At 40.2% G+C, this 18,372-nt stretch overlaps 2 protein-coding genes across 2 annotated transcripts; both read left to right on the top strand.

Annotated features, from left to right (window-relative positions):
- On the top strand, nucleotides 1-4,383 carry LOC141008922 (cytochrome P450 2F3-like). Its single transcript, XM_073481284.1, has 9 exons — nucleotides 1-219; nucleotides 358-520; nucleotides 647-796; nucleotides 1,967-2,127; nucleotides 2,352-2,528; nucleotides 2,837-2,978; nucleotides 3,078-3,265; nucleotides 3,472-3,613; nucleotides 3,827-4,383. The coding sequence occupies exons 1-9, from the start codon at nucleotides 49-51 to the stop codon at nucleotides 4,006-4,008; spliced, it is 1,476 nt and encodes a 491-aa protein (XP_073337385.1). The 5' UTR covers nucleotides 1-48; the 3' UTR covers nucleotides 4,009-4,383.
- A 7,864-nt stretch (nucleotides 4,384-12,247) lies between these two features.
- LOC141008912 (cytochrome P450 2G1-like) lies at nucleotides 12,248-18,183 on the top strand. Its single transcript, XM_073481273.1, has 9 exons — nucleotides 12,248-12,524; nucleotides 12,916-13,078; nucleotides 13,533-13,682; nucleotides 14,159-14,319; nucleotides 14,480-14,656; nucleotides 14,896-15,037; nucleotides 15,395-15,582; nucleotides 16,094-16,235; nucleotides 16,457-18,183. Exons 1-9 carry the CDS (start codon nucleotides 12,354-12,356, stop codon nucleotides 16,639-16,641), a joined length of 1,479 nt encoding a protein of 492 aa, XP_073337374.1. The 5' UTR covers nucleotides 12,248-12,353; the 3' UTR covers nucleotides 16,642-18,183.
- Nucleotides 18,184-18,372: the final 189 nt, after the last annotated feature.

Genomic DNA, 18,372 nt, shown 5'->3' with positions numbered 1-18,372 from the left:
AAAAAAGACCTGCATACCAGCAAAGAGCCGAGCGGGGTAAAGAGCATTATGGACCTTTCTGCCACACTGATCTTAGGAGGGCTAATCTTAGCTCTGCTGTGGTTGTTTAAGGTAAAAAACAGTAGGAAGTATCGTTTGCCTCCAGGACCCACTGCACTTCCTCTCATAGGAAACCTGCCACAGCTGGACAAAAATGCACCTTTTAAAAGCTTTCTAAAGGTGAGTTTGGAAACAAATCTCTTAATTTTATTATTTGATTTTGAATTCGATTCTAAGTCTACAAGTTAATATTTGCAGAAAAGGAATTGAATTAAAATCAGAATAATTATTACCCTTTCAAACCATGTCTTTCTGTAGTTCAGTGAAACATATGGTCCTGTGACGACCTTGTACCTGGGCTGGCAGCGGGCTGTTGTTCTGGTTGGATATGATGCAGTGAAGGAGGCTCTGGTGGACCAGGCAGACGACTTTGTAGGCAGAGGGCCGCTGCCGTTTCTGATGAAAGCTACCAATGGCTACGGTAACATAAGACACCTCAAATCTCTGTTTTCTCTGTCAAGGAATTAGTTAATTTTCAGTGGCCTCATGTGTCCGTATATACATGGCTTCTGTTGCATGTTTCCAAGCACACATCTCCTTTTGACAGGTTTGGGGATCAGTAATGGGGAGCGTTGGCGCCAGCTACGACGCTTCACACTGTCAACCCTAAGAGACTTTGGGATGGGACGTAAGGGTATGGAAGAGTGGATCCAGGAGGAGAGCGAACACTTGAGAGCCCGCATACAAACATTTAAAGGTGTGTTTTTAACTGTTGTTGTAAGAGCACATATTTCACTGGAGGTTCATGTGTGAATAATCCGTTTTGCACAGCCCTTAATCACAGCTTCAGTCCCAGAGATGTTCTCACGCCAATGTTTCAGTTCAGTAAATTTAACCAGATGTCAGTTCATTATTACACTTGGGAAATGAAGGCGGACAAAGGAAACACCTTATTAATCACACACCTCTAGAAAAAAAAAATACAAAAAACCTTCATGCATGTCTGCACAAGACTATTGACAGTCAAATAGAGCCTTAAAAAATACACTAAAAAATGAAAAAAAAGTAGATGATGGATGAAAATAATTGGTGTGAAAGCTTTGTTGGATCGCTTGATGTATTTCTCTGTCTTGTCTTAGCTGCCTCCTTTAATTCTTATCTCTCTCTGATGGCAGTTTGTGCAAAGTAAACAAACTATATGTTACACAACCCACTAAAACACAGAAGCTTGGACAGAACTAAGCTCAAACAGTGCATTTTAAACTATATTTGAATTTGAACAAATAGCACATGTGGTTAATTGTGATCAAATTATCAATGTGAATTCAAATAATACTTTTATTGAAAATTTTTAAATTCTGTATTGATCATTACAGGTTAATGATTGAACAAAGTGTTTTAAAATTAAAACGGTTGCCACAGAGAAACCTTCGCACCAGATAGTGAGTAGATGTCTACAGACTCACACAACTTTATGCCACAAGGCCAAATGTTGTGCTTTCAAGCTAAATCCTTTAAAAACATTTACATGGCAGGACCCAAATTCCAGTAGTTAATGGTTTGATACGGATTACATCAGATTGTTTAAAAGTCTGCTGGAAAGTGTTAAAAGTTTGGACATTTTGCTTTTTGCATTTTGAGATAATTTGCAAAACAGGCAAAAACATTTTCTCAGTAGGTTTTCTGATCTTTCCAAAATCATTTTCAACCGAATCGCCAGAATAAGTGCTAGCAATGTACGCTTCTGCAAACCACAGATATGATGAAACTTTACGTCAGCTCATAAACATGTAATCTGAACATGATATGACACATATTGCAGAAATGTTGATATGATACTTAAAACAACATTTATTCTGCCGACTGTGCTGCACGTTTTAGTACTTTTAATAGATGAGTCCAACTGTGTTTTCCTCTCCTCTTTCAGGCAAACCATTTGACCCCACGTTTTTGTTAGGCTGCACCGTGTCCAATATCATCTGCTGCATGGTGTTTAGCCAACGCTTCAGTTATGATGACAAGGAGTTCCTGCACCTCCTCAACATCATAGCTGACATTTTAAGGTTCAATAGTGGCCTCATGGGTCAGGTAAGTAGAGGTGAGAGCCGGAAAGTCAGAGGCTGATAGTCTTCTGAATACAAATCCATGTTTTTTAAATCTGTTTTTTTCCCCATATATCATCTTCAAGAAATATTAAAAGAGGTTATTCTGAAAAAACTTTGGAATGATTGCACCAATACACTTTAATTTTCATTTTGATGTTATTCCCTGAGAAACAAAGCTGCAGTTTGCTGTGTGTCTTCCTACCACAGATGTACAACATCTTTCCCTGGCTCGTAGAGCATCTGCCTGGACCACAGCATACTGTTTTTGCCCACATTGAGGAGTTAAGAGAGTTTATCAAGAAGAAGATCCAAGAGCACAAAGAGACACTGGACCCCAGCTCCCCGAGAGACTATATTGACTGCTTTCTTAATCGAATGAATCAGGTTGGAAAGAACTTATAATAAATTGTTTTGTTAAGGGAACGCTCCCTCATCCTATGAGTTTCATGTTAAAACTCCTCTTTATCCGTTAAAATTATTTCTTTGGATTAGAGGTGCTGAGAATTGTTGTCTTGGTGTAGCTGTGACTGATTTTTTTATTTCTGGAATAAAACTGTTAATAATGACAATTCAAATGATCCAAAATGTAATAGCAAAACAAAAGATGTTCTGTGTCGCCTGCTGACTAAAGTGTGTTTTCATTTTTTTAATTTTGGTTCTGTTGTGAGTCATGTACCACTTTGTCCTGTCAGGAAAAGGACATCCCCACAACTGAGTTCCACTATGACAACTTGGTCTCTACAGTGATGAATCTGTTCCTGGCAGGAACAGAAACCACAAGCTCCACCATTAGATTTGCCCTCAGTGTGCTGATCAAACACCCCGACATACAGGGTAGGTCATCTTATTTTACCAGCTCTTAACACAATCTGGTCCTACCTTATAACATTCATAATTACAGAGTAAAAATACTTTTAACTTTGTCCCATACAGAGAAAATGCAGAAGGAAATTGATACTGTGATTGCCCAAGACCGTTGTCCCAAAATGGAGGACAGGAAATCCCTCCCTTTCACAGATGCAGTCATCCATGAGGTGCAGCGTTTTCTGGACCTCGTCCCCTTCAGCCTCCCTCATTATGCACTCCACGACATCTCTTTCAGGGGTTATACAATCCCCAAGGTATCCTTGATTCTACGGAGCCCCTAAAGTCCTGAAAGGGGATAATTGTGGGTACAAGATAATAAATTGTATGAACGAGATTTATATCTTGTGTGCACAAGAAAATATCACCTTCTAGGACTTTAGGGGCTTTATACAATTCAGAGTTACCATATTCATCAGAGAAAAATGCATTATTACTCTAACATGATATCTTGTCTCAACAGCACACTATGATTATTCCATTGTTGCACTCAGTGCTGAAAGGGGAAAAGGAATGGGCAACTCCCTGGTCCTTTAACCCCCAGCACTTCTTGGACCAGAATAGCAACTTTAAGAAAAACCCTGCATTCATGCCATTTGCTGCAGGTAAAACACAGTCCTCAGTCAGTTGATAAATCAGCAGTTAAAGGGTAAATCCACCAATTCTACACATTAAAGAGTGTTTACAGATCTTGGGGAGTACTGTTGCATATGTGAAAAAGTATTATAAAGCTTTTTATGGCACCAGAGAAGCTGAATGTTATCTGATAAATGGCCTCCAGTGATGTCACTAAGCAGTGACATTCTGTCTCTTCACAGGGAAAAGAGCCTGTGTTGGCGAGTCTCTGGCTCGAATGGAGCTTTTTATCTTCCTAGTGTCACTGCTGCAGCGTTTCACCTTTTCCTGCACTGAAGGCCCTGACAGTATAAACCTCATTCCAGAGTACAGCGGTTTTGCCAATGTACCTCGCTGCTACCAGATCATCGCCACACCACGGTGAAAAGAGGAGCTCCACTCAGACACACTGATGTTTGAAGTTTTCACAAGGATGACTATACAACATACATTATGTTATTGTGAAAAAGCAATGTCTGTTGGACAGTTGATGTTTGTTGTTACCTGGCTGATAGCAGTCAGACTTAATGTTTGAATCCTCTTGTCTTTTGGTTTGGTTGTTTTTCATAAATATCTTTCTTTTGTGTGACTTTTAATCAACTCTTGATCCTCATGTTAATTTTGAATACGCTTTCTTACACAAGAAAAAACAAATGTATTACTACTTTAAAATGTATTGCTAAATAACCCCTGTAAAAGTATTAAAACCTTTAATACAAATGGCAATAAAACACTTCCTGTTGTGGAAGAATTGTGTAAATACCTGTTTTTTCCCCTTTATATTAAATATAAAATGATAAATAAATGAACCCTGAGCCATCAATATTCTGTTATTCTACATAATTTAATTGGAGGAAGAGCTATCAAACAAGGAAATTTACCCACTTACATAAGAGATGTAAATTTTATTTATGTAGCTCAGAATCACAAATTAAAATTTGCCTCAAGGAAAACCTCAAAAGTTTTCAACACCCAGTGTCCTTAGTACCTCGATTCAGATAGAGAAAACAAATAAAGAAGGAAACCTCAGGAGCAACAAAAGATAGATTTAGCTCCCAGCATGGACATGTGTACAGAATAGATCAGCAAAAAAGTCACATGAAATAAAATACAGACATATGTACATTGTAAAACGTAAGTGAGGAATGCCTGTTTTATTTGAAACACATTTCATTTTGCACAATCATTGTTAAAGTTGTCCAAAATAAAAAATAAAGTCATAACATTGAAAGAGAATAGGTTATTTTCAACATGAAGTTCTTGACCATTGCCCTCCTGTAAAACAGAAATTTGAAATCTAGATCTATTTGTTTGCATTTATGTTTATATATCTATTTTAATATTGTTGCTTGTTAGCTGAAGCTGCAAAAATGATCACTTTGTGTTCTTCTGGAGTATTTCAGCCTTTTGTCTAAACTAATTTCTTCAATATTAAACAAACATCTGTCTCAATAAAAAAAACCCATCAAAGGTTAAAAGAGATCTCATGAGCAGCAAAGAGAAAACATGAAGACAAAAAGGAATATTTTCTTGTGGAGAGTGTGAGGGATTTTTCCTGCATTGCATGAACCGTTCTCGAGATATGTGAACCACAGAAAGAAAGAAGGAAATAAAGACAGAGTGTCCTTTCTTTGTAGTAAGATATATCTGTCAATTAACAAACAAGTCTATACTAGTGCAAATGAAACAACAGAACCAGTACTCCTTTTACTGTTAATTGTAAGAAATTCTATCTAATGTAATAAATGTAATTACATGAATGTAACATTTTAGATTAAAAAAACATTGCAAAAGTACTTTTATGCGTGAAAATTTTATGGCTATTCAGTTGCAGATTTTTCATGTTTATTACATCAGACGTGTAAATTCACAATTTATTTGTGTAACGGTAATTTTGAAACCTCTGCAAGGCACAAAGGGTTTTTGTGCCTAGCAACGGTTGCTATGCTGATGTGGGTGGGGGGGAATAAGGTTCTAGAATGATGCATCACTAGTAAACAGATTGTCTTTGATGTTTGACCAACAGTTCTAGAATGCCTTTGTATCACATTGTATGCCTTTGATGTATCACTAGTAAAGAGATTGTCTTTGATGTTTGACCAACAGTTCTAGAATGCCTTTGTATCACATTGTATGCCTTTGATGTATCACTAGTAAAGAGATTGTCTTTGATGTTTGACCAACAGTTCTAGAATGCCTTTGTATCACATTGTATGCCTTTGATGTATCACTAGTAAAACAGATTGTCTTTGATGTTTGACCAACCGTTCTAAAATGCCTTTGATGTATCACTCTTGCTACACTTATAAATTAAAAACCCTGGATTAAAACACATATTTGGTTGTTGACTTAATTTCTGCTAGTGTTCAAACTATCAGACCAGTAAGTGGAAACTACGCCAAGTAATTAACAAACGAATCAAAGATGATCCATCAGGATACAACAACAGAGAGCATGGACACAACAAAAACACAGGACACAACTCAGATACAGGAGCCATGTAGCATCGATACTTTTCGACCACTGGTTGAATCCTATTTTCAAAGGATGACACCAGAAAGGTGGAGAATGCTGGCTTTTGGATCTCCTGATGTGGCCACAAGGATTATGCTGGCAGACTTGCTTTTGCATATAAAAACATCTGTGTCTAAAGCTTTGCTGGCCCAACTTGAGAGACATGAAGACATGCCTTTGGACAGTCACACTCTAGATGCGCACAATGTTACCGATGGACTTACTCAAACTTTTGCTGATGCTCTGGGCGTTTCTGACCCAGTCCAGTCTGTCAGCTCACAACAATTGTCAGACTTGGTTAGCAAAGAGATTATAGAGAGCGTCAACTCTGCGCTCTCCACTAGTTTGGACACCGAGGAGCCTGTAATCGATCGGCACATCACTTGCCCCAGCAGACTTAATGCTATGGTTGAACATGCCAGCAAAATATTAATGGCATTGAGACCCAAGATGAAATGTTCTTCCAGGCCTGAGTTAGGTCGACAGAAGAAGGAAGAAAATCTTAAGTCTGCAGTCAGTCAGTCATCAGTCAGAACAGTGGAATCAGACAGCTTAGAGAGTGTCTCATCAGAAGACAGCTTTGTGAAAGCAGCATCTAAAGTTGCCTTGAAAATAATTAGGAAAGAGCTGGATGACATCGCAGAACCTGTTTTGGATGACGTGTCTGCTTATGAGACGCTTCAATCCGAAACCTCGAAGGAGATTATGGCTGTTGCAGATGACATCGCTGAGTTCATTGTAGAAAAGACTGTGAGTTTGGAAGAGACAGACATTGCAAGTCCCAGTCCAAAACCCAAACAGAAGCACAAACTGAAAGTAGTGGTCAGCAAGATAAAAACATTTGTTGCAAAGACTCTTGCCAAAGCAGGCATTTGTCGCATTGCAGCAAAGCTAAAGGCAAAATTCCATCAGGACACCAGCAGTGAAAGCAGTCCGTCGTTGCAGCCACTCATAGATAGTATTGACTCTCTGCTTCAGACAGAAGATGGTGAAAGTGATGGTGAAAATGAGCTGGCTTTGGTTCCTTTGTTCAAAAAAATTTCCAGTGGTAAATCCCAGGAAGTCACAAAGGAACTGAGTTCTGTCCTCTACAGTTACATCACAAATGAAATCATCCCGGAGGTTGTCCAAGTAACGCAAACACCTGGGACACGAACTTGCTGGGACAGTGATGTTGCCATTCCATGTACTGCCATGTATGCTGACATAGAGATCCAAGTGCTGAATTTTCTAGCCCTAATGAGCTGGTGGCTGTATACTCAGAGTGACAGACACAGTCAAAGGGTGACAAAGGCTTTAATGTACCACGTGCCAAAGACTCCCAAGATAGCCTTTGAAGTTGAGGAGACACCACAGGTAGTACAAAACAAATTGTCTGTCCAACTACTCGTCGAGATGGTGGTTTGGGATACATTCCTCAAAGTCCATGTGTTTCCTAAAAACAAAGATGACATCATTCAGCGTCTATTTGAAACCACATGGGCTAAGGTTGAAGGTGTAGATTTAAACATCAAATGTTTAAAAACCATCAAAAAGGCCATTTTTAAAGACTTGTGTGGAATATATGGCAGTGCAGAGATGCTATTGCTTTCACTGAATTTGGAAGACCCCATACTTGATAATTGTATGGCCTTGATTTTTAAAGATCACCTGACAGCCCCACCAAAACAACCTAGCGCCATCTGCAGGTTCTTCTCCTCTGTGGGCAAATTCCTCTCCAAGCCATTCAGACGTACAAAGGTTAGTCCCCTGTTGGCTGCTGGCAGTTTTCAACTACCTGTGTAAAACGTGGGGTTGTGCAGAGGCCTTGTCTTCTATGGTGACATGGGGTTTACTCCGGGTGCTCCGGTTTCTCCCACTTTCCTCGCAACCACGAAGCCAATTGGGGGCTTTAAATTGCCCTCAAAAGCTAATTGTTAGCAGGAGGCTACCTTGATGTCCAGGCTACTTCTACTCCACTGACTTCTGGCAATGTATGGAGACCAGTGGAGCAGGAGGTGACCTTGATGTCCAGGTTAGCTTTAAAAAAACTTTTTAAAAAACTTAAAGAAAAAAACCCTTTCCCAATACTTGATAATTATATGGCCTTGATTTTTAAAGATCACCTGACAAAACCCCCCCCCCCCCGCCCACGTATAAAATGTTGGGTTGTGCAGCGGCCTTTCTGTGCAGAGAAAAAGTGCCCCCACTTTCACAGATCATCTGACGACACCACCAAAACAACACAAGGACATCTGCAGGTTCTCTGGCCCGTAACTGCCTGAGACCTGCCTGAGTTGTGACATGGGGTTTACTCCGGGGTGCTCCGGTTTCTCCCACTTTCCTCACAACCACGAAGCCAATTGGGGGTTTTAAATTGCCCTCAAAAGCTAATTGGTAGTAGGAGGCTACCTTGATGTCCAGGCTACTTCTACTCCACTGACCTCCGTCAATGTATGGAGACCAGTGGAGCAGGAGGTGACCTTGATGTCCAGGTTAGCTTTAAAAAAAACTTTTTAAAAAACTTAAAGAAAAAACCCCTTTCCCAATACTTGATAATTATATGGCCTTGAATTTTAAAGATCACCTGACAAACCCACCCCCCCGCCCACGTATAAAATGTGGGGTTGTGCAGAGGCCTTTCTGTGCAGAGAAATAGTGCCCCCACTTTCACAGATCATCTGACGACACCACCAAAACAACACAAGGACATCTGCAGGTTCTCTGGCCCGTAACTGCCTGAGACCTGCCTGAGTTGTGACATGGGGTTTACTCCGGGTGCTCCGGTTTCTCCAACTTTCCTCGCAACCATGAAGCCAATTGGGGGCTTTAAATTGCCCTCAAAAGCTTATTCGTAGTAGGAGGCTACCTTGATGTCCAGGCTACTTCTACTCCACTGACCTCTGGCAATGTATGGAGACCAGTGGAGCAGGAGGCGACCTTGATGTCCAGGTTAGCTTTAAAAAAACTTAAAGAAAAAAACCCTTTCCCAATACTTGATAATTATATGGCCTTGATTTTTAAAGATCACCTGACAAACCCACCCCCCCCCGCCCACGTATAAAATGTGGGGTTGTGCAGAGGCCTTTCTGTGCAGAGAAAAAGTGCCCCCACTTTCAAAGATCATCTGACGACACCACCAAAACAACACAAGGACATCTGCAGGTTCTCTGGCCCGTAACTGCCTGAGACCTGCCTGAGTTGTGACATGGGGTTTACTCCGGGTGCTCCGGTTTCTCCCACTTTCCTCGCAACCACGAAGCCAATTGGGGGCTTTAAATTTCCCTCAAAATCTAATTGGTAGCAGGAGGCTACCATGATGCCCAGGCTACTTCTACTCCACTGACCTCTGGCAATGTATGGAGACCAGTGGAGCAGGAGTTGACCTTGATGTCCAGGTTAGCTTTAAAAAAAACTTTTTTAAAAACTTAAAGAAAAAACACTTTCCCAATACTTGATAATTGTATGGCCTCGATTTTTAAAGATCACCTGACAACCCCCCCATGTAAAATGTGGGGTTGTGCAGAGGCCTTTCTGTGCAGAGAAATAGTGCCCCCACTTTCAAAGATCATCTGACGACACCACCAAAACAACACAAGGACATCTGCAGGTTCTCTGGCCCGTAACTGCCTGAGACCTGCCTGAGTTGTGACATGGGGTTTACTCCGGGTGCTCCGGTTTCTCCCACTTTCCTCACAACCACGAAGCCAATTGGGGGCTTTAAATTTCCCTCAAAATCTAATTGGTAGCAGGAGGCTACCATGATGCCCAGGCTACTTCTACTCCACTGACCTCTGGCAATGTATGGAGACCAGTGGAGCAGGAGGTGACCTTGATGTCCAGGTTAGCTTTAAAAAAAAACTTTTAAAAACACTTTCCCAATACTTGATAATTGTATGGCCTTGATTTATAAAGATCGCCTGACACTTTCACAGATCATCTGACGACACCACCAAAACAACACAAAGACATCTGCAGATTCTCTGGCCCGTAACTGCCTGAGACCTGCCTGAGTTGTGACATGGGGTTTACTCCGGGTGCTCCGGTTTCTCCCACTTTCCTCGCAACCACGAAGCCAATTGGGGGCTTTAAATTGCCCTCAAAAGCTAATTGGTAGTAGGAGGCTACCTTGATGTCCAGGCTACTTCTACTCCACTGACCTCTGGCAATGTATGGAGACCAGTGGAGCAGGAGGTGACCTTGATGTCCAGGTTAGCTTAAAAAAAAACTACCATAGAAAATAGACAATTGGAAACTTTAAATGATAGACCAATAATTATAATAATAATAACAATAATAATAATTAGAGAAGAAGAAGAAGAAGGAAAAGAAGAAATACTAATATTAATAAATACTGATTCAATAAAAAAAGCTAAAATGTTAATTTCTATTTCTCTCTAATCATTTGCTGACAGAGCTTTAAATGTTCAACTCAAGCTGAAGTTTTGCAGATTCAGTTTCACTCATGAATTTTGTTTGTGAACAACAAACTTCATTGTGCAACAATGTTTTTTTGCATGTGAAAACCACTTTCCACTATGCTCCATGCTCCAATATTATGGTTTTAATTTTATAAACTACATTTTAAGTTTGAAAAAGTGTTCGGCATGTTTATGTTTAACGCCCGCTTCAACCTCTGTAGTCTCATTTCGCCACTTGTTAGCAATCGCCGCAAGGGCTTTATAATTAAATTGTGGGGCTTTTAACAATGTATTTTATGTTGTTGATCAAAATGTGTAAATATCTTAAGCCTGTGGTAACTGAAAACAGAGTAAAAACACTCATAGACTCTGAGACGAAGGAACCAGATGTACAAAAATGTTGATCGATTTTCTGGATTTAAGGACTACAAACTAGCTACTCTACTAATTAGCAGGCAGAGCAACATGAAATGGTTGAAACTGTGATAATTAAAAACGCTTCAAACGAGGCTTAATGTTCACACAGTTTCTCTTGACTGTCCCTTAATACTAAATACTCCAACAATGCTCCAGTGTGTTAAACTAGACACAGAGCAGTTCACTGTTTATTCAAAATGTATTAATATTGAACACATTGCATGTCTGAATTGCTCTAAATTCGATACTGCACATCCTTGGGTACTCAACAACAAACCTGCCAAGCAGGGCCAGTTTTAGGCAGACGTATATTAGGTGGCAGTCAGAAATGTGAAGCGGGCATCGTTGGTGCACATAATGCGCCAGCAGCAATTTTTAAGGGGGGGTCACACTGTTTTCTCTATGGAACTGGGTTGCAGTGTGTCCAACCCCCAACCTGGAGGACCAGTGGACTGTGCTTTGTCAGGTCTCAACCCTCTACCCCAACATATCCGACTTGGGTGTCCCACCAGAGGAGTCTAAGCTTGTGCCGGTATAGCACTTGGGGTCACTGAGGCAAGCAAGCCCCCTGATCATGACAAGGGGCCAATCCCTCAGAGGAAAAATAAAAAAATAAAAAAAATAAAAATTCCTTCATCCAGTTTTTAAGAATCAACTCCATAACATATATTTTCATTGGATGAGCCTAGTTCTTAAATAGTATTAAAACACACCATAGCCAATATTTACAAAACTACACCTTAACATCCCTGCTGCTGCCATTACTACAGGCAGGAGCAGCACTGGGCTTTTTAATAGGCCTGACAAACGATGCATCACACAGTATCAAGTGTGTGTCTTAATGTAAGTCGTTAGCAGTTGCACAATACTCACAAAGGAACTGAGAGTGGAGAGATTAAACTTTCTAAAAGTCACCGTGATTATATCCTGAAAACAGTGTGAAGCTTTTAAAAAACAAACAACAACAACAAACTGCAGGCTAATTATTCAAATGATCATCAATTACACATTTTCAATCAAAAAGGGGTGTTACATGCACGATGCCGGTTTAGTCTATTGTTTTAATATTGTTTTTGACACACATTCACTCCGGACACGGCCGCATAGTTTTCTCAGTCACCCACTGTGTCTGCAGTCACAGGAAGGTGAACTCACATCAGAGCCCCTCAGGGGGTCTCACTTAGGGACCATCAACAAGTTACTCTTTGAACGACACGAACTCCTTTTTCCTGCCCAGTTGCTCTGCCGTAAACCAGCAGGAAAACCAGGTAAAAGGTTGGTCACCCTGCAGACAAACAGCAGCAGTCACAGCTGTATGTAGGTTGCAATCAGGTGCTCTCTCTGAAGACTTCGACCCTCGTCGGCTGCAGAGGTTTTATCTCTACTTTCGGGCAGCATTATGGAGATCTCGGTCACGTTAATTTCAGCAGGGCTGCTCATTGTTTTGCTGTGGATATTGATCCTGAAGAGCCGCAGACAGATTAGTTTGCCGCCCGGACCCTCTGGCTTGCCTGTCATAGGAAACCTGCTGCAGCTCGACAAAAGAGCTCCATTCAAAACTCTGCTCAAGGTGAGAATGACAACTTTGTTTTTACAGTCTGTTATTATATGTATCTGTCATTTTCTCATCTTCTTGTCTGTACATAATATTATAATTTGTCTGCTTTGGCTTTATCACAGTGTGTTGTGCAACCTTGCAAGTACATTGGGATTAAAATTCCTTATTTGCATAAATCCCTTTATTAAGAGATATATAGATACACTGTGCTTTAAGTCTACTTTTGCTCATTTACTTTTAAACTTTTACCAAGTCTCAGTGGTTGCTCTTGTTTTGTGTTTTTTTGGGAGCCCAGCCCATGTGTTTTGTTCTCTGCAGTACACTGGTTTATTTGCTTTGGTTTGTTCCTTGCATGCCTGCACAAGAGTCAAAGGGCTGTCCGTTTGCTCTGTTTGACCTTCAGCTCAGTGAAAGCTATGGCCCTGTGATGACTCTGTACCTGGGCCGTCAGCGCACTGTGGTTCTGGTGGGGTATGATGCAGTGAAGGAGGCACTGGTGGAGCAAGCAGATGACTTTACTGGCAGAGGTCCTGTTCCTTTTCTGATGAGAGCCACCAGGGGCTATGGTAATATGGCACTGTTTGATGTTTGTGTAACATGTCAACATGTGATCTAATCATCTGCATATTAGTGCAAACAGTTGGTTTATTAGTTAAATGTTCCCAAATGCTTCTGTAAAAATATTTGATGTTTGTTTTCCCTGCAGTCACAACACACACAACCACACACACTTTCCAACTTGCTACTTTATTGTACTTTAAAAGAACAGCTCACCCAAAAATGAAAATTCACTCATCGTCTACTCTCGCCATGCGGGTGGAAAGTCAAGTAAAGTTTTGTAGTCCACAAAACATAAAAAAAACATTCTCATAAACAACTGAAGTAGATGGGGACGTTATCCAAGTCTCTGGAAGCCTTGAGATCCCAAATTATTTTGCAAAGATTTATTCACACCAACTAGCTACAAGCTTTTTCTTTCATACGAGTCAATTGTATCTACCATTTGTACACCTTTTAAAGGTCTGGGGATCAGTAATGGAGAGCGCTGGCGGCAGTTGCGACGTTTCACCCTGACAACGCTGAGAGACTTTGGGATGGGACGTAAGGGGATGGAAGCGTGGATCCAGGAGGAGAGCAAACATCTGGTGGCCCGCATAAATTGTGCCAAAGGTACGTATGTATGTGTGACAGTGACTGTGCTGCCTTGTATGTTAGGTAAACAGGGTCATGACTGAAAGGTCATTCTTTTGTTCCAAATAAGCAATATTTATGGGCTTTAAACTTGCTTAAATAAACTGTAAATAAGGCACATGGCATTTAAATTCTTGAGACAAATGCTCAAAACTGGGCTGCTGTATTTTTATTTTTTTTACTTGGATAGTGTGAAATACATTCTGCCAAAGAGAGCGTTTGATATTTCCAGCTTCAAACAATTCAAAGGATGAATATAATGGGTATTAAAATAAGACTTAAAGTACTTACAGTCAAAGGCAGTATTGTTTTCACTGAAACTCAGAACTACAGTGAAGAGATGGAACATACCACTCAGATAGGGGAGGGGGGGGGCAAAACAGTCCAAGTGGTGTTGGCCCTTATTAACAGTCACACTGAAGGCTGACTGAGCATTTTCTCCTTTTTTTCTCTAGCCACACCTTTTGATCCCACCTATTTCTTGAGCTGCACTGTGTCCAATGTGATCTGCTGCTTGGTGTTTGGTCAACGCTTCAGCTATGACGACGACCACTTCCTCCACCTCCTGCAGATAATCTCAGAGACCCTCAAGTTTGGCAGCAGTCCCTGGGGTCAGGTAAGATGAGTTTTTAAACAAGTTCTTGGCCATGATTATAATTGAACTGTCCATGCATTTCAATCTGAGCAGCACCACAAATGCAGGTACTCAGTTTATAACCAGTTATGAAACTTTATACTTTATTATATACATGAGTCCTTTCCACTCCCCATCACAGCTGTATAATATCTTCCCTCGGTTGATGGAGTGGCTGCCAGGTCAACAGCACAAGGCGTTTGGCAGAATTGAGGAGCTGAGAAAGTTTATAATGAAAAAAATACAGGAACACCAGGACACTCTGGACCCGAGCTCACCCAGGGATTACATCGACTGCTTCCTCACAAGACTCAGTCAGGTATGACCAACATCAGTTCATTAACCAGAATAAGCTTCAGTGGACTAAAAGTCATGCCTGTTTAATTTTCTCTGGGCATGTTGAGCTTGCTTTGTTACACTTTATTACTTACTTATGTCATTCATTAATGCAAATGCACATACACCCTATAATAATGATGATGATGATGATGATGATGATAATCATCATAATTAGTTAGTAGTCATATCAGTAAAATGGTTGTTGTTTCATTTCTTTAGGAAAAGAATTTGCCCACAACTGAGTTCCACCATGACAACTTGGTGTCAACAGTGTTGAATCTGTACCTGGCAGGAACTGAAACCACCAGCTCAACGATCAGATTTGGGCTAAATGTACTGATCAGATACCCGAAAATACAGGGTAGGTCTTAGAGGCTTGTGTGAAAGAATATCTCTCTCACTTGGACATGTTCAACAAGTCTGATGACTTTCACATCAAATAGATTCTCTTACCCAACTTTCTTTGAAACACATCTCAATTAACAAGATCATTGTAGGTTCACATTTTTTTCATTGACCTAAGGTAATAAAGCTCTTGACCTTGTGCCTTGTCATTGGTTGCACGTGATACTTTTGAAACTGTCATAACATGACATGTCATTATGACTGTGGGTATTTTTGCCATATGAAAGACTATCAAAATAGGTTTTGTTTGTTGATTTACTAATGAATCAATCGACTAATTGTTTCACCATTGTTGTTTTTTCTCATTTTTAAGCGACTATGCAGCAGGAGATTGCTACTGTGATTGGACAGGAGCGCTGTCCTTGTATGGAAGACAGGAAATCCCTCCCCTTTACAGATGCAGTCCTCCATGAAATTCAGCGACTTATGGATATTGTCCCCATGAGCCTCCCTCACTACTCACTCCAGGACATCTCTTTCAGGGGTTATACAATTCCTAAGGTATTCTGGTTCCATCCATTTACTTATGTTAAGATGGACGACATGAAGCCAAAATATATGCAACGCCCCCTGGTGGCCGGCTGCAGTATAGGACATAATACCTACCCCCTCCATGATCACAGATGGGACATGGGCCAAATTAAAACTCAAAACACGTCAACGTAATTTTTCCCAAAAATGGTTTCTGTCTGTTCAAGTGTTTTAACTATTTGCTGCTATAAAATGAGGGTCAATGGTCATGATTGAAAGCTGAGCCTAGCTCACGATTGAGCTAAATAATGCAGCTCCACCGCCCTATCAGTACCGCACAGACTCTGGTTCCAACTAATGTAACCAGCGAAAGATGGCAGCGCCCATTTACGTGTTTTTTGGTTTTTTTTGTACAGTGGGAGGAAGTCAAAACATGTCGTCCCTCTTTATATATGTCAGTGGTTTAATCACATAAAGTGTCATTGATGCAGAATGTTTACAGATGAAATGCTCCACCTGATATAATGTCCTGTCTCAACAGGATACAATGATCGTTCCGTTGTTGCACTCTGTGTTGAAAGAAGAAAAACTGTGGGCGACCCCTTGGTCCTTCAATCCACAGCACTTCCTGGACCAGAATGGCAACTTTAAGAAAAATCCTGCATTCCTGCCATTCTCTGCAGGTAAATAATTAAGTCAATTATCTTTCACTATGTTTTACTCAGAAAACGAGGCTGAATCCTCAGACCTGCTTGCAAAAGAGATTTTAGTGTTTACAGCTGAGCTCTTTTCTATGATGCGTTCAAGAGACCAATTTTAAAAACCCAGTCCCTACAATCATTTTTCTATTTATCTCGGGCATAAAATTCTAATTCTCAATGATTTGTTTGTTGTTATCTCTCAGGAAAGAGATCTTGCGTTGGAGAGTCCCTTGCACGCATGGAGATTTTCCTCTTTGTGGTGTCACTTCTGCAGCGTTTCACCTTTTCATGCCCTGAAGGACCTGACAGTGTAGATCTCAGCCCTGAATACAGCAGCTTCGCCAATGTGCCTCGCAGGTACAAGATAATTGCAACTCCCCGGTTGTGAAGATATATTTTACAGAATATGTATATGTTTTCAGCCTTTCATTAAGCTTACCACTTCCAAAGTGTGTATGATTTGATACCAAGGGATCTAATTTTGTGTGTAAGTCAAGCACAGTGACTGAACATTTCTTTCTCTTGTGCCTGTATCTCTAAACTTTGCCATGACAGCACTAAAATGGACTCCTCGCTCTGACCATGTCTTCTCAGAGGTCACAGAGGCACATATTTGCAATTAACCTCACAATGTAGACACATTGTTGCCAATAGTGCTACAATCCTATTAAAAAAACAATCAATCAATTACATTTTTAGTGATGAAGACAATCTCCACTGGTTATTTAAATATTACCATGCACACAACTGGCTCTCTGCAATGTACATATACACAAAGATATTCACACTTGAACAGTGTTAGTGATGCCAAAGGAGGAAAAAACTGGAATTTTTCAAATGTTTTTGTAATGGGAATTTCTTTCCATCTGCTGTAATCTATACCTACCTCATTGCCATCGTTTATTGTCCTCTTATGGCTTTAAATCATGTCACCAGTATTCCCATTGAAGTACCCAAACCAAATCCACAGTATGTCATCATATTAATAAATGTGTCAGCCCGCTTCAAATGGAAAATTGTTATGTATTTTGTTTTGATAAAGAGACCACTAGCAGCAGAAAAGATGTCTTGTGTGTTTAAAGGTTTTACCAAAGATTTTACAGGCCGTCTTTTTTATTATGTCACAATGGCATTTCTCTTTTTGAGCCTGGATGAGTTTTGAGCCTGTTTAGATTTCCCCCCAGAATACACAGTTCACAGAAAGTTTATCTACTCTACCAGTAATAATCTAAAATGATCCCGAAGAGCAGATTAAGTCCCCAGTTGTCAAATTTGTATAAAATTTAACCACACATCATCTGTCATAGATACCTAAATATTGGAAGCCCGTCTTATGTAGTTGTTTGTAATAGCACACTTTATCAAGATCAAGATACAGTATCATACTGATCCGTATCATTTATTGATAAAAAATGAATACTGACTGCTTTGTCCAAATTCCACTAATCAATTTTATCGGCCAGATTAACACCCTCTGCTTTACAGCCGTAGAGCTCACTGATGTATAGCAAGTAGTCACATCTGTAATTTGATGAGTTCAAGGTCAGGTGATCGGTCAAGGTGTGTGTCAACCTGTCAGTGTGTGGATGGATGTTCCAGTGTATCACTGTCTTGTGTCCGAGCAACAGAGTGAATGTCCATGTCAGACTCCGGGGATCATTGTCAAAGACGGAGGCTGCAATATCTTAAGAACCCATCAAATTACTTAGAGTACCAACTGTCATGTCAGGTTTTATTAAACCTTTAATAGGACGGTGTTGGGAAGGTACACGTCACATATACAGCATTGTATATGTTTCTGTATTATATATTCAGTACTTTTGGTTTTATAATACAACATTTACAACTTGTTTACTAAACCTAAAGCTAACTAATGCATGATTTCTATATTTTTAATAAAATGTATGAGAAATAAATCAATTAAACAGCATTTTTCAACTGTCTTGTTTAATATATGCATCCTAATATGAAGTACATATTTTTGTAGCCAGTATTAATGTGCGTAGAGATCAGTTGTTGTCAATGACAGAGCCAGAAAAGAAGAAAACAATAGTACATTTGTCCAAGTGATGATGGCACACTGGTAACTTTTATAAAACAATGTTGAAAATGCAGAACC

The sequence above is a fragment of the Pagrus major genome, chromosome 2, assembly GCF_040436345.1.
Source record: "Pagrus major chromosome 2, Pma_NU_1.0".
Taxonomy (NCBI): Eukaryota; Metazoa; Chordata; class Actinopteri; order Spariformes; family Sparidae; genus Pagrus; species Pagrus major.
The sequence above is the reverse complement of the archived record's forward strand: the minus strand, read 5'-3'. Positions and strand labels throughout refer to the sequence as shown.

Excerpts from the sequence above, each read along its gene's own strand:
- LOC141008912 (XM_073481273.1), top strand. The coding sequence starts at position 12,354 with ATGGAGATCTCGGTCACGTTAATTTCAGCAGGGCTGCTCATTGTTTTG. Across the intron at positions 12,525-12,915 it reads CATTCAAAACTCTGCTCAAG|CTCAGTGAAAGCTATGGCCC; the intron begins GTGAGAATGACA and ends TTTGACCTTCAG. Across the intron at positions 15,583-16,093 it reads GGGGTTATACAATTCCTAAG|GATACAATGATCGTTCCGTT; the intron begins GTATTCTGGTTC and ends CTGTCTCAACAG.
- LOC141008922 (XM_073481284.1), top strand. The coding sequence starts at position 49 with ATGGACCTTTCTGCCACACTGATCTTAGGAGGGCTAATCTTAGCTCTG. Across the intron at positions 797-1,966 it reads CCGCATACAAACATTTAAAG|GCAAACCATTTGACCCCACG; the intron begins GTGTGTTTTTAA and ends CTCCTCTTTCAG. Across the intron at positions 3,266-3,471 it reads GGGGTTATACAATCCCCAAG|CACACTATGATTATTCCATT; the intron begins GTATCCTTGATT and ends TTGTCTCAACAG.